The following is a 25400-nucleotide window of genomic DNA, read 5'->3' as shown; positions in this document are numbered from 1 at the left end:
TTAGTTTGTCTTAATATATAAAATAGATTTAATATATAAAATGTGGTTCAATAACTTAGTTGTTATGTACAATTAACGTTTAACAGAATGTATGCCTAGACTAGCTAATGGTGACAAAATGTAACTAGAATATTTAAGTTGCAGATAGTGCTAGAAAATGGTGATAAAATTTACAAATCTAAGAAAGTGGGGATGGCAACGTGCAAATAGGGGAAGGTTTAACAATAAGACGATATTGACATAATAGTTTACCAGCAATATCTGCGCCTATCTAATTGATATTTATACAATAATTGTTTATAAATGTATAACATTCGTATCTAATATAAACAAATCTGTGTCGTTGGGGCCACTGTAACTATTTACAAGTTGTGTATTTTAAATTAAAAAAAAAATATTTTAACTAGAACATTGCACTAATCTTCAAAGCACATTGAAATATTTTCTTATTCATCCTTAATCCTTCATAGATATCATAGTAAGCCAAGCTGCCGCAGCTGGAAAAGAAAAACAGACAGTGAGACGGGCAAGGCACTTTTGCGTACCATATTATTATTTTTTAATAAAAATTGAACCTTTTTAGCTATTTTATCAAACAATTTGAATTAACATATTAATTGTGTTTTTTATTAAATAAACTTACCAAGCCTTGGCGTTCCTTCTCTTTCTGCAGAACTATGTTGGTTTGCATTTCATCAAATTTAACTACAGCTGCTAACACCTTTGCTAGTGTAATGGAATGTGTACCTGAACCGGTTAAATATTCGTAAAGAACATTTCGCAAATATTCTAATTCGGTATTTTCTTGTAAAGAATGCAAATGCCTTAAGCTTACTAGAGCTTCGTCCAATCGCCTCTCTAACTTCTCGTTAGAATGTCTGAGTTTCTCGTTATTTTCCTGTACATTCTGTATATTTACATTAATCGACCTATTAATGAGTTCCAAGTCTGACAATTGTTTCTCATACTTGGTCTTTGTAGCAAGCAAGATATTGTAATTTTCTCTTAAGATTTCCAGTTCTGATTTATTTTCTACAGTATTTGTTGAATTATTGTTAGAAGTTTCACCATAGTTTTGTAAGCGCAACTGATCTTTCAATTCTAAGTTTTCTTCAACAAGCAACATGTTTTCTCTTACCAATTCATGAATTCTGTCTGTGTCAGACTGGTTATCATTTAGTGATTCGACAAAATCCGATGAAATGTTTTCACTTTTATCTACATGTTCACTTGACGCAATTAACTCCCGTAGTTTATCGTTCAAAGTACTATTTTCTTTAGATATTTTTGCAAGGTGCATTTGCAGCCCTTCGATATCAGAGGTTAAACGTCGATTTTCATCTTTAAGTGTAACACATTCTCTTTTAGTGTCTTCTAATTCAGAATCGTTTTTCGCTTTATCATTTTTATCTCTACATATCTCTTCGAGGGTGGATACCTTTGACAATAGTTCATAATTGACTTCAGTAACTTTCTTCTTTTCTTCTTCTAATTCCAATGTATACGTTTTTTGTGTTTCAATGTCAGCAACTAAGGTATCTTTATCATGTTCAACACTAATAAGCTTTTCATACAGGCTTTCTTTTTCTTGCTTAAACTGTTCACATTTATCTTTTAGTACTTTATTCTCCTCAAAAAGCAAGTCTAAGGAAAGACTGCTATCGTCCGTTTGAACGTCCACAGTTGTCTGGCATTTTTTAGCAATTTCAGTTTCTTCCAGTTTCCTTATTATGGTATTCAGATGGTCTTTTTCGGTTTCAATTTCTGAATGCGACTTTCTCACTTCACTTATTTCCACCTCCAGTGTCTTAAGATTAGAAGCAATATTTTGTGACTGATTCTTTAACAAGGTATTTTCTTGGGACAAGAGCTTGACTTCATCTTCTAATTTCTTAATATAAGCGTACTTTTCATCCGCCACTTCGCTCTTAGCTAAAAGTTTCTCATTTTGTGATTTTAAAGTCTCTATTTCTGAATCTTTAGTTTTCAAATCATCATTATCAGCCTCAGCTTGTTTTAGTTTTAGTAACAACCTGTCGTTCTCCTTTTCCAGTAGAAGTAACTTTTCTTGTAATGATGAGTTTTCTTCTCTTTCACGACTGATAGTACTTTGAAGAGACGTACTTAAAATCTCTAACTCAGTAACTTTTGTCAATAAAACTGATTTATCATTTTCCACGCGATTTAACTGGGATTGGGTATCATGATAACTATCTTCAGCTTTTTTTATATTTGTATCCATAATAGTCTTATCTGACAGTAGCGATTGTATTTGTTCATTCAAATCTTTATTGGTTTCTTGGCACTCAATTAACTCTTTCCAAGCTGTATCAAACTTGTGTTTTAACTTAATGAGATTGTTTTGTGCAATAGCTAACTCTTGTTGAAGTTTCTCAATAGTTGCTTTAAAACTTCCGATGTGATCATTATTTGACACTTTGATCAATTCAGACACTTTATTTCCTAAATGTGATAGTAACTTTTCGTTGCTTTGCCTCATAACTTTTGCGTCCTCACTTGTATCCTGAACTATATTTTTAAGTATTGATATTTCGCCAACCAATGCCGAACACTTATTGTTGATTTGGTTGCTATTTTCTTTTAGGAAGGCGTTTTTTGCAGTGAGTTCTGAAACAGTCTCTAGAAGTTGCAAATTACGAGATTGAGAAACTTCATGATTTTGCAATAGTTTTTCTATTTCTGATTGTAATTTCACCAACTCGTCTCTTTCGTCCTGAATTTCCAATTCTAAAGTATAATACTTGTTTCGCCAGGATTCAAGCTCTTCAAGAACTTTATTTTGATCTGTTCGGTTTTCTCGTTCTTCGTTATTTTTTCTTAAAACATGCAGCTGAGTTTCTAACTCATTTATTTGAGATGTTTTTTTAGAGTTTTCTTCAGTTAGTTTTGTATTTTTTGTCTCTAAGTAAGCATTTCTATCAATCATTGCTAATTTTTCAGCTGTTTCTTGTTTTATTTGGAGTTGTAGGCATTTACATTCTTCATCCGCCTTGATTTTGCCCTGCTCTATATTTTTACATTTCAGTGTTAGCTCTTTAATCTGTGATTCTTTCTCCGAAACTAGGGCTTTAAAGGAATTCAGTTCGCTAATATTACTATTTAGTTTACACTTTTCATCCTCTAGTGATGTCATACTTTTCTTGTAGTCATTGACTACTATATTAAGGGACTGTACCTCATTTTTACATGCTGTCAAATGATCTTTAAGCGATTTAATCTCGGCTTCTTTACTTTCTAATTCTTTATGTATACTTAGTTTATTTTCCGCCAAGGATATGGCATATTCTTCTTCTCTCTTATTGAATACCTCAATTTTACCTTGTAGTTGTTTTATTTCTTCTAGAGCTTTCTGCAAATCTAATTCGAGCGCAGATTGTTCTTTCATCTGATTAAACTCATAAGTATTTAACTTATTTTGTATTTCTTCGTTGCTTTCTTGTAATTCTAAAATTTTCTTTCGAGTCCCTGCCAACTCCTCTGAACTATGTTTTAATTGTTCATTTTCTTTATTTTTGTTTTCTATTTCAGTGGTCAGAAGATGCAAGTCAGTCGTTAATTGTGCATTTTTTTCTTTGGATAGCTTCAATGACTCTTTATATTTGTTCAATAACTGTTCTAATTTTTCAGTCTTGTTGATTAACATATTATCTACACCATCATCTCCAGATGTTTTTCTGTCATTATTTCCCGAAAAATCAATCAATTGCAATTCTTTAACCTGATCTTTGATAACTTCTTCTTTGTTTTTAGAGTCCTTATTTTCAGTGTTATCCTGAATACATCTTATCTTTGTTTGGAGTGCCTCTATTTTCATATTTTTTTCATCAATTTCCAAGCGTAATGCCTTTTCCAGATGCGCCTGTAAAATGTTATAATATACAACATGTAAATCATATACGATCAAATTTGTAAATTATGGTTTCAATACCAGGTACCATACCTTGGCACTCTGTTCAAGAGTACATTGTTCTCTCAATTCAGATATCCGCCTTAGTGCTTTGTCTTGAGTCTCAACCAGTACACTCTGAAATATTACGAATTTCGTTAAATTAATGGTGCGCTTATATTCGATATGTGAATATTCACATATCGAGTATTGGGAGTTGGGGATTGGTAGTTATTAAAAATAAAAATGTATGAGTCTAGTCTATTGCCAGGTAATATTACCAATAAAAATGTATGAGTCTAGTCTATTGCCAGGTAATATTACCTGGCAATAGACTAGACTCATACATTTTTATTTTTAATAATTTAGTCTAATGCTAAACAAGCTCTGTAACGTGTAACGAACATGACACCAACTTAATTCTTACCCTAGCCTTGGCATTGTCCCGTTCCAAGAATTTATAATGTCGGGCGAGGTCGGCGTATTGCGTCCTGTACTTCTCATAGCGCTGCTGCGTGCGTTTGTACGCGGCATAAAGCTGCTCCTTGGTTACGCGGTCCAGGCTGGCTCCGCTAGAAAATCCCCGCTCCTCCGCTTCACTCGCCGATACTTCCATGTCCGACTAAAAAAACACATGAAATATGGACACTTTGGAGAAATCTATCAAAGGTTAGTAGAACTTGCGAATGAAGTCAAGGGTATCAGAATTGAACATTTAATTTGACTCACATTTCTGACGTTTTTAGTGCTTTTATACCAGCAGGTCGCAATAATACGACTTCACCTTTTTACAGATTCTATTCCCGGCTAGATGTGTAAGGCCATTTGGAAATACTCGAATACAATTTTCTTATCGTCAATATCGGCCTCTTGGTCCTTATAAGAACAAATATACCTATCTCTCTTATAATTCCTTCTTATATTCATACCTAGATACATGTAAGTACTTAATATAAAACTAAACACGTTTAAGACCTGTGCACAGGCACACCGGGTGCGTGTGCGTAGACGTGCACGGGCGCGTTGTAATATATAGACCCTTATGAAAGACGTCACGCACAGTGCCGGATTAACCATTAAGCAAAATAAGCACTTGCTTAGGGCACCACGTGTAGGGGGGCACCAAAATCGTAGTAAAAAAAAGCGCAGGCTACATCAGCATCGCAGTCGTCGTGTAGTACTTAGGTACACGAAACCTTTTGATACGTGTGCAAGTACCCATCTGTGGCGAAGCTTAGCAGTCTGCAAAGGACTGCCTGTGTTATCGTCACTGGAGCCATGTCATCCTCCCCGACGGCAGCCCTAGAGACCATACTAAATCTGCCGCCCCTTCACCTGCATTTGGAATTGGAGGCGAAATCTAGTATGCTTAGAATAGCGGGCGCGAGGAGAGGTAACTGGTTATCGCAAACTCTGAGACTGTTAAGGGAATCAGTACACGATATTCCTGTTCTTGGGATGCCGTCCGACACGATGGCACCCAAATTTTGTCCACACAAACTCTACTCAGTGGAACTCCCCAAAAGGGAGGACTGGTTAAACGGTCAAATTAAGTGGAAAGGAAGCCTGAGGTGGTACACTGATGGCTCCAAATCCGGATCTGAAGTATATGGCGAAGCGCCTAGGAAGGGCATTAGCTTAAACCTAGGACGTTATTGCTCTATATTCCTGGCAGAGGTATACGCCATTCTAGAATGTGCGTCGATCAACCTGCAATGCAACTACGGCAAAAATACAAGCTATATCCATTCGGATAGCCAGGCGGCACTCTTGGCCCTAACCTCTGATGTTACTACATCAAGGCTGGTCGAGAACTGCAGGCAGCTACTGAACAACCTTGGAGCCAGGAACAAGGTTGTTCTACGTTGGGTCCCGGGGCATGCGGGTATCGCGGGAAACGAAAAGGCCGACGAACTCGCGCGAGCAGGGGCTAAGGGGAAGACCTTCAGTCCTGAGCCTTTTTGTGGTATTCCCAAAAGCCTAACGCGGCTCACCCTAAAGACCTACTATCACTACAAAACCATTCAACTCTGGAGAGAAACTACAGGCTTGAATCATTCCAAGGCGCTTATCAAGGACTTCAGCAAAAAGGCGGCTTCGAACGCCTTAGCGCTGTCTAGGAACCAACTGCGCAACTTAGTAAGGGTGCTTACTGGGCACTGCGGCCTAAATAAGCACATGCTCACTATGGGGAAACGTGACCTTGCCTAATGCGCACTCGTGACTCAATCCTGGGCGGACACACATTGCGTCGGGAGGAGTTAGGGTCTCTCGAGATCAAGAAGATCCTGCAGTTGTTTGAAGTTGCAGGTTTGGATCGGGAGTTGTAGTAGGTGGCGATCACAATAGATCAGGAATGGTCGCAGTGATATTTGGGCTGTAGAGCCTAACATAGCCCCTGACAAAGAAGAAGAAAAGTACCCATCTAATAACGAAAGGTCGGAAGAGAGTGAGGACACGTAAGCACATCTCCAACCTTACCCGGAGGCCATCAAAGCTCATGGCCAAAAAATCTTACCGTCGGGCTTGTGGCCAGCCGATTTTCTCGACGTAGATTACCGATTTTGTAGCGTATTTTGCTCTCTTACACACCAGATGTGTCGGCCAGGCCGAGTTGCTGCAGAGCCACGATCCTGCGACCTAATTTTCTAAGTGTTATAAAGGGCCCCGCGAAGGCCGAAAAACAAAAGCATCTTTTCAAGTTGCGCTTTCGAGTTAAGCCAAAGGCCGAGCAGTAGGAGGACCGTGATTACATAGGTTCGATTTCAAGCCACTCTTTTGCAGTTCGGCGTTAGGTCTTATGCGACGCCAGGCCTTCTACTTTATGCAAACTGCCTCACTTTCGCTTGGCCATGGATCCAAATCCATGCTGTCCTCTCTCGCAGCTGGGCTGCCGCTCACACCTCGCCATTGGTTGTATTATATGATAACATTGATAACGCGCCGCGATCGGACGCTCCGGACGTCCAGCTATTCATACCTCGCCATTAGTCAAATTCAAGCCTTGCTTTCTTCCAGCTCGACCTTTGGCCGCATCCGTAAGCGCCGATCGAACGCTCCGTGCGTTCAGCCTTAGACTTTGCCTTTAAAAATACTGATTTAAACTTTCACGATTTAGGCCAATCAAATTAGATCCAAAAATAGCGTTTTGAGGAATTAATTCCCAGCAAGCTGGAAATTGTTTTAATACATTTATTTGGTCCTAAATGCGTGTAATCCGAGTTTGCTCTATCCCAGGAGGTGTGCATACATTTTGGGATCCTTAGGAGATAATTTTGTCCCTTGGATTGCCAAACCACTCGATGTAGAAGGAACCCACTGTCAATTACAATAGCACTTGGTGGATCAGAAACTGGTAAGGAAGCGTTTTCGGATTATTAACATGATTTTACCAAAAATAAAAAATGACGACTTTTTTTACAATTTACTACGAATACATATTAAGGTACCTTAAATCAATCAATTTATTTTATTGCAAGAACATAGTTAAATTACATTTCGGATCCTCAGATATCAATTTTAATAATACTCGTAATTAGAACAAATTTTCCGTCGGCCGTACCGTTTTCGTTTTATAAGCAAAAAACTGAAAAAGAGGAAACATTTATGCACACCTGGAATGAAGCAAACTCGGATTACACGTATTTTTAGGTCCAAATTCGAAAAAATCTCGAAATCGAAAAAATCGAATTGCATACACTTGACCTTACCTACTGTTGGAACATTACTGCTACAGTACTGTCAATTTCCGTGATAAAATGGTCTGACGGATTGAAAATTCTATTCTCAGCAGTAATGCGGCAATAAACGTCACTCAATTTACCAAGAAAATTCAATGTAATCTTGATGAGGGGGCACCATGGTCTAGTAATGGTTAGGGCACCAAAATGTCTTAATCCGGCACTGGTCACGCAGCTTGCGTGTCGAATGTGAGCGCTGCTCAAACATTTTAGCGCACGTGCACGTCTACGCACACGCAGCCGGTGTGGCCGGGCCTTTATTGTGTTCACACACATCAAGGCGTCCACACCGACTTGTTGGCCCTCATGTGATTCCAACCCGTTAAGCCTATAAAATATTACAGAATGACCTGTTTATAAATGTTCGGAAATTGCAGCCGACTAATTAAGAACACCAAACTCCTCTAGAAACAGTAACAGATCAGTTGCCAGTAAATGTAACATTTGACCATATCATTTTCTTTGTACTATTTTTTTTTACTGTACTGTACATACAAAAAGAATGCAAATGAAATATGTACCCAATACCCATTAGGCCGCAAACTGGACGCACGCGGCGCTGTTTTGGGCGCGCCGAGTACGTCCAGTGCATAATATGTGCCTACTAAATGTAGTTCAAATAAAACCATGAAACTCACCTGCAAGTGGTACAGAGCGGGGCTTTCATAGTTTGGTAACCTGAATGAGACGTCGCTGGCGAAAGAGCTATTAGACAATCGCCTCTGATTTTGACTTTCCTGCATAAAAATGAAAAAGTAGGCTTAAAAGGGTTTAAGTTGTTTTTTATACCCAGTAAAGTTATTCGTATCGTAACATTCGGCGTTTAATGTATCATAAGTGTTAATGTGCTTTTGAAAAACATAAAGATGCCAAATTTAGAAATTCCAACATTCACACTAGCAAAAAAATAGATATCTATAAAACTTACACTTTGTTCATGTCTAGGCGTGAAATCAATCTCTTCTGTGCTTGCTTGGATGGAAGATGATTGCATCAGGGCGACATCTTGAAACACATTTTGCTCAGCAGATCTAGTTAATACAGTAGAAGGTCTGACGGAACGACTCTGAGAAATATCTGGAAGGAGAAAATAACCGCCAAACATCAGTCACCTCAGCTAATCATTAGATACGTGCCACAGGAAACAGTATTAATTCATTATGCATTGTTCAGTTTCAATAATAACACGCGCCTTGTCTCACAATGTCATGTTATTAAAGATTAGATTTGACAAGTTCAAAACTATAGAATACATTCTAATAACACCCAACCCATATTTATAGATAAGGCTCCTAAGCCTGTGCTTAATAATACACTTATTACTGTTAATAAGTGTATTATTATAGTTAATTGTTATTATTCTCCTGTATATTCCTATCTTGGGATACATCAAACCACAGTAGGTAGTTGCCACAGCAAAATCACTCTATGACAGGTCCAAGTTATGTAACTGTCATAAAGTAAATGTAATTATTAAAATTTTAGTTTTAGTAAGTCGAAGATCATACAGGTGCTCATGTGCAGATTATTAAAAACTAATCAGCGATTGACCTTAGATCCACTTGATAGAAAGTGACAACAGATTTAAAGGTACAATAGTTCAGCAATATTCCTATACAATCCTGCTAGTACTGCTTTGATTCTCATTGAAAACCTTGGGTAAGTCAACAGATGCAATGCTGCAAAATAATCAAAGGAGTCCCGACCAGAACCATCCTCCCTGGTAGGATCCCTTTGCCTTCAGACTGAAACAGAACATGGATTAGTCACAGGATCACCAATTAGTTTCTCCACAGGTCCAGTTTTTAAAATAAAGAGACCATTGCGGTCCGTTTCTACTTAACTTTATTAAATAAGACAAAGATTTAAATAGATCGGTGATCCGGAGCAGAGTCCGCCATTTGGTGACCCGTGGCTTAGTGTAATACTGTGGCAAGACTATATGGTTGTATGGATGAAACTCACCATTATCTCCAATAGAAAACAAGTCATTGTTAGTTATATCAGAAATGCTACTAGATGCTGATGTTACTGCTGCCTGTAACAAATATACAACATAATGATCAAATTTTTTTCTGTTTGCACAGCAACTCTGAGCTTATACCAAGCAAGTAAAACCATTAAAATGTATTTCATTGTCATGTATTTATTTAATTAGTGATTTTAATTTTATAATCAAGAAAAAGAACGTTGACGAGTTTATAAATAATGCTTTAAATTTGTCTTAGAGTAGGTACATAAAAATTAAAAATAAGAAGTTACAGAAAAAACAATATGTATATTAAAGAAGGGAAAAATGTTATGTATATAAATAAATAAACGCAAAAAAATGCCATCATACTTGTCTTTACTCAAAGACAAAATTAAAATGCTTTAGTTTCAAGGTCAGTTAAGGTTGACCTTGATTATAAATTTAAAATCATGAATGAGTATAAATATGAGTTGAATTTTATGGCTAACATTGACTACAAAGCTCGCTAACATCTTACCGTGCGATCTCTGATGCCTATTGATTATTAAAAAGAGCCATGAATCTATTTTTGACGCTATTGTAAAATACAAATACTTAAATACTTGGATCCAAATAATAAGATATGAAATAGAGTGTGGCCTCTATAACGGGGAAAGGACTAATAATTAAATGCATGATTCTTTAGTACAACATGATCTCATCATGATCAAAAAAAACTATAGTCATCAAATATGCTCACATAATTTCATGAGAACCCATTTGAATTGGGACCTGTAGAGAAGAGCATCCAAACACAAAGGACCATGCGCATTTTATGTGGATATCTGGGCCATGAGCGAACACAAATAAAAGTTATGTACATGATTAGGATTCTTCGTGACAAACAATGATATGCCAGAGCTATACTAGAAAAATCGGTCCTTTAAAGAGAAAACAGTTATACCTAGGGAAACTTCTTTTCTGCACCCAGGGCACCTCCTCGTGGAGACGGTGGTAACAAGCATCGCTTGGCTAAGTCCCTGTGACTTAATATAAAACTTAGAACTTAATATAAAACTTAGAGACAGAGTCAAATTGTCCATAATTAAGGAAAAATCAAAAACAAAAACAATAACTAAAATAATAAAACAACAGAAGTGGCGCTGGACAGGCCACATGATGAGAGAAAACATAGATAAGTGGACAAAGGACCTTGTAGAGTGGTGCCCTAGATATAATAAAAGAAAGAGTGGTCCACAAAAGTTTAGATGGTCGGATGATTTGAGTAGAATAGGAGGAGGTAAATGGATGCAAACAGCAAAGGGAAATAAATGGAAAGAAATGGAGGAGGCCTACGTCAAAGGACGAGTTGAGGTCAATGTTGTGAAACAAAATTAATTACATTAATTGTGATAACTGAACACTTCAATAATAAAGGCTATTTACATTTACAAGTCCCTGGTGTACTCTATGCCGTCATGGCAGAAAGAAGATTCGAGAACATTGACAACAATCCCTCTGGAGTTCACCCTGGAGGAAAGATCATGCGAGCGGTGAATGTATCGGATGGGGAACGCCAGCCACCGGTACGGGGTTACCCCGAAGAAAATACTCTTCAGTTCAAATCCCTTCAAGGCCCCGAAAATATGGCAGCATTTGATTTTTTCCTGAATCAACCCGGTACTCAATCACAAAGTTCAATTAATCCTGCTGATGCTAGTATTTATCATGCTTGCTGGTGTAAATTCCTCCGATATAACACATCAATATCTATGCCATCAGAACAATCAGGACAAGCAATTCAGTTGAGTATACCCAGAGCTACGTATAGTTAACAAAGATGTGTTTTTGGCTGTAAGGAGTCTGGACGTTTCGTTAGTATCCATTTAGAAAACGTCAAGAAACTTCACATTTTTAAGCAGATTTTATTTTTATTTATTTATTTATTTATAGCCTCATATCAGAAATACATTTTTTTATACTGTATCTATAGTTTTTCCTTAATCTACGATAACCGATTCTGTGTGCCTTTGGGCAAAGGCCTCCCCCAATCTTCTCCACTCTTCCTTATTTTGCACTAATCTGGTCCATATTTTAGTCCTTCCAGCCATGTCTTCTATTTCATCGGACCATCTTTTAAATTGCCTACCTCTGTTTCTTTTATGTCCTCTAGGATGCCATAGTGTTACAATTTTGCTCCATTTATCTCCTCCTCTAATAGTATGTCCAGCCCACTTCCATTTCAGTTGTTTTGTTTTGTATGTCACATCAGTAAATCCTGTTTTGTCTCTTAAATCCTTGTTACTTATTTTGTCAATTCTTCTTCTCTTTAAGATGCTTCTTTCCATGGCTCTCTGAGTTATACTCAACCTTTTACATTGTGCTTTGGTGAGTGCCCATGTCTGGCAGCCGTATGTGAAAATTGGTAGAATGCATGTATTGAAGAGTTTTCTTTTGATGTGCATACTTGTTTGACTATTTTTCATGACCTCTTTAAGAGACCAGTATCTCTTCCACGCGTTTCCAATTCTTCTGTCTATTTCCTTTGTTGTTGAGTCATGGTTGGATATTAGTTGACCTAAATATATATATGAGCAGATTTTATGGTACTATATAATTGTACCATAACTAAGTCAAAGAGTGATTTATAAGGACAATGTCTTACAGCGGCATGCATAATTTGATAAGACCTACACTTTACTATAGGTGTCATCTCTGTTCGCTCGTGACCCAAAATGCCCATCCTCCTTTTATACCCTAACTGAATTGTAAATCTTCTCTAACGCTCAGTCAATTAGTCATCAAGTAAAGACCCTTTTCTTTGCCCTAAAATATATGACAATAAAGAAAATTTTATAGAAATTCAAATTTATTATTTTCAAACACAGCTTGTTATGTTAATGAGTTGCAACTATAATAGACATGATAGATACAGCTTACGACGGTTTCTCAATACTGCATGATTAGGAAAGTAGGGCAGGGCTAGTTCAATTTTCGTTTTGATGAAAACTTACTATTTTGAGGACATATTTATTCAATCACAATACCTGCGCAGCTTGAGCGAATTGTTGAATTCGTTGTGGTGACGACTTCACTTCTTCTGCTAATTTATCTTTAAGTTTCTTAAACATCTTTTATTACTTAAATATATGCAACGATTTCACAAGTCTAACATTTAATTACGATGATACATATATATCCGCACTTGCATGATATCTGTTAGTGCTTCCGTATTCACTTTTCTTATTTATTAGAAATAATTATTTACTTCACTCCAGCGATTAACTTCATAGTTCCACATGCATAATATAACATATATCATATCTTTGCAAGTTCCAGCCCATCATAATCTGTCAAACCACAGACTGTATATAACGGTCGTTGTACCACAGACCCAAAAAAAAAAGGTTTAGGCACTTCAACACAAGACCGATTTTTTCCTAAAATTCAGAGCTGAAGCGCTGGCTGAAGCACAGAATAGTAGTACCGTACAGATATGACACTTCCTATAAAACCGAAATTTGACAGTGATTCACGGTCGAATCATGCTGTGTATGGCACTATCCCTTTCGGCTATTTAGGGTTGTCAACATCCAAGTGATTATCTTATCTGTGGTTGTGCACGCATAGGGACGTCAAGTCATGCCAACCCTAATAATAGCAAAGAGCATAATTATAATCACATCAGTGTTGTCACATCTACCTACTTTTTGGTAGATCTACCTATTTTACCTGCGTTCTACCTATCTACTTCCCTCGGCCTGAAATCTACCTATTTTTCAAAATGGTACAATTGTAAGCAATTCTCAATACATGTGACGGAACATTACCTAATTTCTACCGAATTTAGATTTGATTTAATGAAAACTTGCCAAAGAAACAGATTATACAAGCAGGTTTATTACCTACAAACAATGGAAATCCTAACTTATGTTTAATTTCTTTAATGAACATGTGTACTAACGTCACAATATTAAAAACTTATAAATAATTCAAAACGTTTTAATCATAAAAATGTACTTCTATTGAGTGGTAGATCTACCTATTTTTCATTTTAAATTCCACCCATTTCTACCTATTTTTGCACCCTGTTCTACCATTTCGGCAAAATTGTATGTGACAACACTGAATCACATGATCATTGTTAAACTGCTGATAGATCATTGATTGACAGTGTCAAACGCGAATATTTAAAAATTTATTAAATTTATCAGCTTAGCGCTTGGTTAGATTTATTATCTCCTTTGTGAAGATATTCTACGAAACCTAAAATTTTAATAAATGGAGAATGATTCCCTCGGCGACCCGGGAGGGACAAAAGATCCTTCAGTTCAGACCCCGCCGTCTCCCGCTGCATTTGTAACTATTCGGAATGACATCTGCCGCGACATTTCAGCCCGCAGACGAAGGCAAGATATCGGCCTTAAGACTAAATCCCGCATCCCCATTAGCGAAAATAAGGTAAAGGTGATGTCTAGATACCGGTCAAACTCTCGATCACGTCCCTCGCAGTCTAGTTCAGGTGGCAAGATTACTGGAGCTAATATGGAAGCGGGAATTGCCCTTAGCAATTCATTTTCTATTTTACCACAGATTGACTCGCAGGACTCTGAGTTGGCCCTCGGTCAAACACTGAAATGGCAAGATGCTTCGTGTAGTAATATTTTGCCAGACCAATTACCAAAGACAAAGTCTATTTCGTCGTATAGCCTCAAGGTTAAAAATATAGTACAGGGAAAGGAGGTAAGACTGCTGACTGATTCCGACGATGATTCCGACTACTACAGAAGTGAAGATGCAGAGCATTTGATGGAGGTAAGCAGGCAAACTATCAAAAGACATAGAGAAGAAGGAAATGGGAGTGAGGACGGTGAGCGGGAGTGGAATATAGTGGAAAGGAAAAGGAAAAAGGAAAGAAACATCCCTTTGGCCCCAGATGACAATGACAAAGTTTGCCTTCAAGTGTATATCTCGAATAAAGAAAAATTACCCAAACAATTTGCCATGGCTCGATTTTTAAAAGATAATAACATTAAAGGTATTTGTGGAGTAAAATATTTAAACCCTTATAAAATCCGACTGGAATTTAATGACAAGGATAATATGGATCAACTATTTCAATGTGAAAACATTTCTTAACAAGGTTGGGTTTTACACAAGCCAATGGAGATTGGACTGAGCTATGGCATCATTAGAAACGTAGATCTAGATCATAGTGATGAAGATATATTAAAATTAGTGACTTGCACTGAGAAAGTAATTTCAGCCAAAAGATTAAACCGTCGAGATAAAGGCGATGGTCGTTGGTGCCCGAGTGAGGTGGCACGGCTATCCTTCAAGTGCTCGAAACTGCCACCTTTCGTCTACGTTGACGGCTTACGAATTAAAGTAGAGCCCTATGTTCACCCGGTGACTCAGTGTTTCAAATGCTGGAAAATTGGCCATAGCATTGGAAATTGTACATCCAAAGTTTTTGTGTGCCCTAAATGCGGAGGCGATCATCCCAACTGTGTAACTACAACTTTCAAGTGCGTCAACTGCCGTGGTAACCACATATCGATGGCGAAGACCTGCCCAGTATACCAAAAAGAGAGGAAACTTCGGGAGTTGATGTCCGAATTCAACTGTACATACAGAAAGGCATTGACCCTTTACGCAGCCCCACTACCAAGACCTCTGGAGGAAGAAATACCTTGCACGAATAGTCAGTCATTCCCTCCATTAAAGCATAGCCCACAACCAGTCTCTGATAAATCGCCATGTTTTGCATCGTACAGTAATGTTCTTTCAGAAGGAAGAGACAAATCTATTTTGACCCGAAACGTGCAGGATCCAGTACCTGGTACATCCAAGCTTGGATTGTCGGATAAAAAAATAAAAATTCAAATCAAAAACGAGAAAAGGGAGAAAACCGCTGTTGATCCACCCAAGATGGAGAATATAGAATTTAACACTCAAAGTGACAATGAATCCCTCGAGAACGAAGACGGGAATGATCGGAAAACGACATTTAATGAGCTGTTAAGACGGGTAAAGGAGGTGATTTTCCTAAAAAGTATCAGTATCCAAGATAAAATCCAAGGCGTAATTAAATTATGTGTGGAATGGCTGGTAATCCTGGCGGCAGGATTCTTTTCAGACTCAAGTATAGTTAAAGGTTTTTTACAGTTTGTTAATTATGGCTAGTTCTAGTAAATCCATTAGTTTAAATATTATCCAATAGAATGCCCAGAGTCTGTTAGGCAAACTTAAATCGTTTCAAGAATTGTTAAGATTACAAAAAGTTCATATTGCTGTGGTAAGTGAAACATGGTTATCAAAAGATTATAGCTTTAGAGTTAATGATTATCAGGTTTACAGAAAGGATAGACATGATGGTTACGGTGGTGTAATGATTCTCGTTCACAATTCGATTCAATCTCTAATATCAAATGTTGTCATCGGTAATGCAGGTATCGAATTTCTGAAGGTTAAAGTTTTGAAATGCCAAGTAATTGAAAACATTGTTGCAATTTATTGTCCTAGTAAAATAAATACAAGTCAAACGGATTGGGATGAAGTCTTTAGTCATTGTGAGACGAAAACCCTAGTCCTTGGTGACTTTAATGGACATCACTCTAGTTGGTCGTGTAAGACGGATCCAAGAGGTAATCTAATTTACAATTCTATTTTGGACTGTAACTTGTTAACACTTAACAACGGGGACACGACTTGGATGAGGCTATCCGACGGTGTGTTACAAAAGTCCTCTCCCGATATTAGTTTGGCCAGCTCAGATATAGCTTTAGACTTTAATTGGTCAATAGTCAATGAAACATTAGGGAGCGATCACTTCTTTATAAAACTTTCTGCTAAACATCAATGTGATTTCAGCACCCCTGTCATGAAAAGAAATTTCAAAAAGGCTAATTGGCAAAAATATAAAAAAGATTTAAAAGAACACTTCGAAAATTTTACGAGCTCTAATGACCATCAAGAAGACTATAATCAATTTATTCATCTCATTAATCTAATAGCAGATATTCATATCCCATATTATACGTTTAATAATAATGCAAAGTCAGCATTTAAGCCTAAACCCTATTGGAACCAATAGTTATCAGAAGCTATAGCCCAACGCAGGCTGGCGTTAACCATGTTTCGTAGGAATCCTACTCCAGGAAACCTAGAAATTTTACGGGACAAGACTTCTAAGGCCCATGATGACCTGTGTGGAGCTATACGAAAGGGTTGGCAAGATCTATGCTCTTCAGTCGATTCAAATACTACCTCGAGCGAGATGTGGAGGAAAATGTCCTGGATGAAGGGCTACAGGTCTCCTCGACAGTACATTGACCCAGTACTAGCTGAGGAACTACTATGTACGCTGTCTCCAGATTACGCCGTCCCTCCTTCGCCCTTGCTTTTGGATTATGAGTCTCCCATTGACATCGATATCTCTATACAGGAGTTAAACAAATGCATTAAACTCAAGGATACCTCTCCTGGGTGTGATGGCATTTCATACTCTATGATAAGACATCTTCCAGAAAATGGCAAAAAGATCTTGTTGCGCCTATACAATAACTTTTTCGTAAGCGGATTTGTTCCTAGTCAGTGGAAAGATATTGGCATTATTCCTATCCCAAAACCGGGCAGAGATCCGAGCCAAGTATCATCATTGCGACCTATTTCATTAATGTCGTGTATTTGCAAAATCTTCCACGCAATTATCAATCATAGAATCGAGTGGCTTCTAGAGCGTAATAAAGAGTTCTCCGAAAATACTTTGGGGTTTAGGAAATGTAAATCATGCTTAGATAATTTGAGCATCCTGGTTACTAGGATTCAAATTGGCTTCACAAGAGGATTATCAACTTTGGGCTGCTTCCTAGATATTGACAGTGCTTACAATAATATCGATAATACAGTGCTAATTTCTACTCTGGACTCATTAAAAGTAGGACGTAGAGTATGCAACTACCTTTGGAATTTTTTGAAGCATAGAAACCTCAAAATTCACTTAGATGATTTAGTTATAGAAAGATCGACAGGTCGCGGTTTAGCCCAGGGGGACCCGCTATCCCCGTTACTATTTAACATAGCCACTATGAAGGTCTGTAAAATTCTTGAGAAGGAGATATTCATTTCACAATATGCTGATGATTACGTTCTATATTGCCATTGTAAAAGCTCTGCTGAGGGAGAAATAAGAATACAACAGGCTTTAGATAATATACAGACTTTATTTTTAGACATTGGTCTAGAGATTTCTCAGAGTAAAAGTAAAGTTTGTCTGTTTAAAAGGGGGTTTAAAAAAGATAACATTTCTATTAAAATTAACAACCAGGCATTAGAAGTTGTGTATACCGTTAAATATTTGGGCCTTTGGCTTGACCGAGGCTTGCGATGGGGGAAACACATAAATGAAATTAAAGTTAAAGTCATTAAATTTATAAATATATTTAAAGTGCTGGCGGGATCTGGATGGGGAGTGCACCAAGTTCATTTAAGGCGACTGTACATTGCAATGATAAGAAGTAGGCTTGATTATGCAAGTTTTTTATTTGGAAATAGCGCTGCAACTAATTTAGCTAGGTTAGACACACTTCAAAACACTTGCTTACGAGTAACAGGAGGGTTTATAAAAAGTACGCCTATACATGTGATGAAATCAGAATTGACCTTACCTCCACTAGCAATTCGGAGACAGTATCTTGCAGGTAAAATGCTATTAAAATCTAAATCTCTTAATACAAATATCCTACCTAGACTTCTGACGGATTTGAAAAATTCTTTTGATAACCTCTACTGGCGTAACAAAACCAAACCGTTACTTGGACTTGTATTTAATGAGTTTAATGATACCCCGGTATACTGTAGTAACCAATTCGAAATGTTTTCACTCGATACCTGGGTTACAAATATAGATTTGAGTAATTGTCTAGTATCAAATGTTGATAACATTAACAAAGCTAAAAGTAAGTACGACGGTTCGCAGTTACGAAGTATATGCGATTCAATGCTTACAAACTCTTATAATGACTATTATAAGATATTTACTGATGGATCTAAAACAGATTTTGGGGCAGTGGGGCAGCATTCCTAGATTGGCAAACCGGAGAGGTAATTAAATTACACATTGTGAACGATATCTCGATTATGGCCATTGAAATGATCGCAATAGAAGAATCTCTTTCATATATTGACAGCATAAATAGTCACAATAAATTTGTAATTTTAACGGATTCAAAATGCGCTCTTGAACATTTGAACCGCTGTACTCACGTCTTTAGGGGCATTCCATTGGCGTACTCAATAATTCGTTTAGTACTTAAACTGAACGCAGCCAAAAAGAAAGTTATTTTACAATGGATTCCCTCTCACTGCGGTGTTGTGGGGAACGAGGTGGTGGATCGGTTGGCTAGGGAAGCATCCGAAATGAGTGAAAAGTGCCATAATGTTCCTTGGTTTACTGATATTCTATACAAAGTCAAGAATATGTGCTTTAACAGGTGGTCTGAATATTTCGATGAAAGATCTCGCACAAAGGGCATATGGTACAAAACGATTCAACCCTCACTTCCTCGAGCCCCATGGTTTTCTTTTTGTAAGTTGAACAGGCAGGATCTAATTGCCTTTAGATTGCGATCTGGCCACATTCCTTTGAATAATTTTGCGTTTTTGATGCGTAAAGTTGACTCGCCCAATTGTAATGTATGCGGAGTAATTGAAGACGTGTTTCATATAACAATGGAATGTCGCCGAGGTGTCGCACAGCGTCGCTTGCTTAATGTCTGTTCCTATGACCTCGGCCGAGTGAATAGCATCCTAGCATCCCCTGCATCGGAAGAGGCTGGGCTCCTTTATTCTATGGTTATCGATATCATAGCACGTAGAAATAGTGAAAATTAGACTGGTGTAGTTTTGTTAGAGAGCCACTATGAGGGTGGCATTTATTTAAAAACCCTCAATAAATAAATAAAGATTTAAAAAAATAATAATTATTATAATCACTACATTTTCCGTTTCCCCGTTTTACTCGTCTGGCTGAATGCGCCAGGAGCGCGAAGCCATAAAAAAAAACACGATTCTGTCAATCTACGTCCTTCTGTCCCTCACGGGCGCCAGCGAATAGCACATCTAGTTGATCCTACCATCGATGTTCAGTGTTCACGAGCGCACGCGTATGGCTTATCTATAGAAAATATACTATATCTATGCTATGGTCACGTTTTCCATGCTGCCAACATCGAAAAATCGATAATCGTTATCTGCATCTCTTTCGCTCATAACGTCAAGAACGATAAAGAGGCATATAACTTATTTTTTTTGCTTTTTTTCTCAGGTGTCACAGAATAGGGACCGTGCGCGTTGGAGGGTCTACCATCTTTTGGCCTGAATCGGAACAATAAACATGTAAATTTACACGTCACGTGTTTTCTTGTGCATAGTAGGTTCTGCCATCTTGTGGCCTACATTGGAACAATAAACATCACATTTACGCCTCGCGCTTAAAATCTGACGGCTCCTGTGCTGCCTCCTATAGTTCATGCACGCTCCCTATAGTACATTACGATACAAGTGCGAAAAATAGGAAATTCGAAACGAGTGGCTATAAATTAAAACACGACCGCAGGGAGTGTTTTAAATCGACACGAGTTGCGAATTACCTATTCGCACATGTATCGTACAACGTTTTACAGTACATATGGCCCTTTAATGTTCGACGCAGTAACGTAATATGCTAATTTTCGCACTAGTGCTATAAAGTAGCACCATGTGTACTGTAAAGTATTAAACATCGTCGGTCGTCCAAGTCGTCGGAAACGTAGTGATTATATAATATATGCTCTTTGGTCGTCGTATAAAACAAAGTACCTGGGCGACCGAGCTTTGCTCGGTTATAATATAACTATTTATTGTAATATGGTGGTGTATAGGTGACAATCTTAACTACATTTTTTTACTAAAACTTGTCTAAAACAATAAAAAATATTTTTTTTTAATATAAACTTGAGCATATATAAAAAAATAGGCACCGGGCGAGATACGAACCCGTAACACTCGTATCTTATACCTTTAAACGAGCAATTCTTGTATATATATGTATATATTTCTGTGATCTCGGAATTTGGTATATGGGGGTTTTTGGGGGTATACAATCGATCTAGATTAGTCTTATGTTTGGGAAAACGCGTGTTTTCGAGTTTTTATGCGTTTTTCTTTAGACGCAGAATATGGTCGCTAATTTCGTATTGCTGGCCACTGTCCGTCTGGTCCAGCGGGTTAAGACGCGGACGGTAAGAAGCGAGTGTTACGGGTTCGAACCTCGCCCGGTGAAACTTTTGTTTTTTTTTTTTTTATATATGTTCAAGTTTATCTATTTTGTTTTTATTTTTATTGTTTTAGACAAGTATAATTTAGTAAAAAAAATGTAGTTAAGATTATCACCTATACACCACCATATTACAATAAAAAGTTATAACCGTCGCCCAGGTACAAATATATATATATATATATATATATATATATACAAGAATTGCTCGTTTAAAGGTATAAGATTTGTCAGTAGAAAATTTAAAATTTTCTTTAGAACGAATACCTACATTTAAAAAAAAACGCTTTTTTTCTCATGACAAAATGACTGTGTTGGAGTGTATATGTCATGGACCAAGTGATTAATGTGGGCATTATATATAATGCCCGGGCATTATGAATAATGGCAAGCCATATCGGGCCAAGTGATAAATTATTATCTGAACTTCATTATTTATCACATTGTCTGGTCATTATGAATATTGCTACGTGGTCGTTGGGCAATTTGATAATAAAGATACATTGGATGAAGTGCGAGGAGGAAAACAAACGCGTGACACGCCTTGACCAACCAGAGTCCGCGATAGCAACGTACGGACATCAAATGATTCACTGTTTACTGTATAACGCTCACTGCTTTTATTTAGTTTTGGACTGTATTAAAACCGAATACGGACGGATCTTATTTTTGTCATTCAGTTTCGAATTATACCTAGTAAAAATCAATTTCATTTTTTTACTTCCCTTTCTGGGGGGTTTGAGGTGGCCATTTCTGGCCCTTTTTGGCGGCGCTCTAACAATCGCTTGAAGACTCAGCGTCTCCTAGCAGGAGAGTCCTGGCAAGTAAGTCTTAAAGATCCCCAGCTTTGTGCGTATGGGTGATGGCGGCTGTGGAGCAGTAGACGAAGCAGGGTATGCGCAGTTATAGCCCGTCTCACTAACTCCTCCGTGTGTTGCTCCGTTGTGATGCCCCTGTGTGACCTCTAGGTATTTTGCTATGTGCTGCCCCAATATCTCCTCGCCTACTAATTGCTCGTATGGGCTGCTCTCGTGAGGAGCGGCTGCGTCTTGGTGACGTTCACCTAGAACCTCCGTTTGGTCAACCACTCAGGTAGGATATCAAGCTAGCGCTGGATCTTCAGTGAGGCGTGGGTTGGTGTGATGGACGACGCGTAGTACGCTGCGTCGTCTGCGAACAGACCCAGCTTGACGCGGCCAACGACCGAGATATCATCGGTGTACCAAGCATAACAAGATGGCGATAGATAGCTTTCTTGTGGGACTCCCGCGAAGTCAACTGCCACTTGAAAGCGTCGGTTGGTGAGGAAGGAGTTGACAACGTGTATGACTCGACGTGGGGCCGATGACGTTGACAGCTTTGGGTTGCAGGCCCTGATGCCAGACCTTATCGAACGCCTTCTCTGTGGCGAGGTTCATCCTCTTAACCATGTAGTGTAACGTTGTACGTATACGTATAACGTACATGTTTTTAATTAAGTACAAGTTTTAATTATATTATCTTCCCAACTCTAAATAATATATTTTTTCCTTGACGACTGTACTCGCGGCCGGTCCAGCGACTACGTCATGGAAAGTTCGAGATGCAGCGGGGCGAGCGCCTTGTCCTTCCGTTGACCGCCAGGGCAGCCAGTCCGCGCCACACCCGATAAGATTTTTTAAATTCGTAAATTTAATATTTGTGAGCGCGGACAATTATAATTATTATTTATTAAATTAATCCGCGACGCTTTCGCGCATTATAGTTAATCCCACACCCACGTATTGGTAAGTGCAAAGTGTTGAATGTTTGAGTAGCTTAGTTTCAGCGTTAAGTAGCTCCGTTATTTAAATTCACTTATTTGTTCTTTCTTCTGCTATTTTCTTTACTCTGTGCTTTCCCTTCGCTTTTGTGACTCCGCTCTGCTTGTGAACACAAACATGCTTTCTGCTCATGGTGCACCGGCTTACACATGGTCCCATCATCATCATCATCATCATCACAGGGTGTTCACAATAGCAGAGCGAGCAGGAACACGTTTGTAAGACGTGGAAATTTACAGGGTGCGTCGTTATTTTTAAAAATGATCTCCGGTCGAAGAGACCATCGAGCCTTCACCACCTCGACGGCAGGGCTGGAGCCCTCGTCGTTCGCCCGCCGTCGCCTCGGCTCCTCTTCTGCGCTGTCGTGACACCCACCAGCTGCGGACCTTTCGACCAGCCAGGGCAGTACCACTCCGGGTGCAAATTTAAGACCGGCCATAGAGTTCCACGACCCTTTTATAAAATTCTAGTTTTTTTAAATAATAAAATACTTTTTGTTAACGTAGCTGGTAGTATTTTTTTTATCCCTGCCAACTTTCCTAGAGGAGATAATCCCTAGAGAGTAACGTTACAGTAGGAGGAGAGGACTCTGGTTAGCTACATAAAAAAACATAAAAAAAAACCACTGGGTAGCCTCTCTAACGCACGCCTCAAATCTCGTAGACCTATCTGGTCAGACTCCCAAATCCAGGGCCCAGTATTCTTCGACGTTAATTTGGAATGGATGGAAAACTGGCACTCGTACTGCACACAAACCCAGTTTTCCAACAGTATCGAGATCAATCCAACAAAATAACCACCCGGTGTAGACGAGCCATGAAAGATCAGGTCCGACGTCAGCTGCTGTAAACACAACCTCCACAAATGGGGTTACAAATACTCACCAAACTGTGAATCTGGCGCGCCAGACCAAACAACTACGCACATTGTGGAAGAATGCCCAAAGACACGTTTTTCGGGAGGCATGAAAATCTGCACGCAATAACTACGGATGCCAGGGATTGGCTGTCAAACTTATATAGAGCTATAGATGTACATATAAGATTAAACGCCGCGAGCTGCAAGAAGTAAACGCAGCCCGGCTTGGCCTCTCTTGCGTTTATCTGCTTGATGTGCTCTACAGAGAATCCGAAGTCAACGCAAGCGTTCTTGATTTCGTCTAGTGGCGTGTGTCTGCTGGTAAAGCTTGGAGCGCCACCTTCATCTTCTTCTCCGAGTCTAACTCGTAGACGTTCCACTCTGCGGCATTGTCCAATTTTTCGAAATGCTTGAACACCGTACGGTACTCCTCTTCTGATTTGGGCTCGAACCGAAAGCTGCCCTCACCGGATTGGCGTTGACGGTTCGGCCCAACTCCGCGGTGATTCCCTTGACCACCGCTACCCAGTTAAGCAGCACCGGCGCCACGATGCTGGAGTATCGGATCTTCTAGGGTTGTATTGTAGGGGTTGTTGTTTTGTAGCAGCATCTTTAGGCTTCTTCTGGGTTATATTTCTAGTTATATAATCATAGGTAAATTAGTCCATTGAATGAGTCCCTCCAAGGGGGGTCTAGAGTGCGTGAGTTAGTAACGTAAGATGTTTCTTCGGAAACATGTCAAGAGTCCCTAGGTAATAAACATACTAAAACCCCGGGACACTAGGAGGAGCCCCGGAGTGGGGGGAGGGGGGGAAAGGGTCCATTTTTTCATTTTTCGCTTAAATCTCAAAAACGGTACATGTTAGAGAAAAACTTTCAAGGAAAAGTTGAAAGGCCATAAAATTATCTACAAGTTGTACCTAAATCATTTTTTTCTATTCCCAGCCGTTTTCGAGCTACATCCCATGAAAGGTGAACAATTCGAAAACTTTATTTTACCAACTTAGGGTTATCGTAACTACCCTAATAAAATTCAATTCCTCCTAAACGCCTCCATGTTGGAATCTGGTTTTTTTATCAATGATAGACCTAATTATGAGCAATCTATCGGTACCGGTCACAAATTGCACTTTTGAGCTTTTTGGAAGAAAAAAAATAAAAAGGTCAAGTTGCGTAACTACCCTAATATAATATTTTGACAATCGATTCCTCCTAAAGGCTTCCATGGAGGAATGTGTTTTTTTTACCAATGATAGACCTAATTAAGAGCAATCTATCAGTACCGGTCACAAGTTGCACTTTTGAGCTTTTTGGAAGAAAAAAAATAAAAAGTTCAAGTATCGTAACTACCCTAATAAAATTCAATTCCCCGTAAACGCCTCCGTGGTGGAATCTGGTATTTTTATCAATGATAGATCTAATTATGAGCAATCTATCTGTACCGGTCACAAGTTGCACTTTTGAGTTTTTTGGAAGAAAAAAATAAAAAGATCAAGTTCAGTAACTCAAACTACCCTAATATAATATTTTGACAATCGATTCCTCCTAAAGGCTTCCATGGAGGAATGTGTTTATTTTACCAATTATAGACCTAATTAAGAGCAATCTATCAGTACCGGTCACAAGTTGCACATTTGAGTTTTTTGGAAGAAAGAAATATTTTTTGATCGATTGATGTGATAAACATGGGTATGTAGTATGGGGAAATTGTTTGAGCCAAAATCATTTTTTACTGCGTGTAACTCAGAAACGGCTGGGAATAGAAAAAAATGATTTAGGTACAACTTGTAGATAATTTTATGGCCTTTCAACTTTTCCTTGAAAG

The 25400-nt window shown here is 38.4% G+C and overlaps 2 protein-coding genes across 2 annotated transcripts; one reads left to right on the top strand and one right to left on the bottom strand.

Moving 5' to 3' along the window:
* Nucleotides 1-13176, bottom strand: LOC133521780 (golgin subfamily A member 4-like). Its single transcript, XM_061856850.1, has 8 exons — nt 12646-13176; nt 9613-9685; nt 8576-8724; nt 8286-8384; nt 4335-4529; nt 3962-4045; nt 644-3880; nt 1-497 (listed from the first exon to the last, which is right to left on the bottom strand). Exons 1-8 carry the CDS (start codon nt 12727-12729, stop codon nt 474-476), a joined length of 3945 nt encoding a protein of 1314 aa, XP_061712834.1. The 5' UTR covers nt 12730-13176; the 3' UTR covers nt 1-473.
* A 1585-nt stretch (nt 13177-14761) lies between these two features.
* Nucleotides 14762-20446, top strand: LOC133521952 (uncharacterized). The gene is made up of 2 exons (XM_061857087.1): nt 14762-15637; nt 19926-20446. Exons 1-2 carry the CDS (start codon nt 14762-14764, stop codon nt 19977-19979), a joined length of 930 nt encoding a protein of 309 aa, XP_061713071.1. The 3' UTR covers nt 19980-20446.
* The last annotated feature ends 4954 nt before the right edge of the window (nt 20447-25400 follow it).

The sequence above is a fragment of the Cydia pomonella genome, chromosome 1 (assembly GCF_033807575.1).
Source record: "Cydia pomonella isolate Wapato2018A chromosome 1, ilCydPomo1, whole genome shotgun sequence".
Lineage (NCBI taxonomy): Eukaryota > Metazoa > Arthropoda > Insecta > Lepidoptera > Tortricidae > Cydia > Cydia pomonella.
Note: the sequence above shows the minus strand (reverse complement) of the source record. Positions and strands in the feature narration are given on the sequence as shown.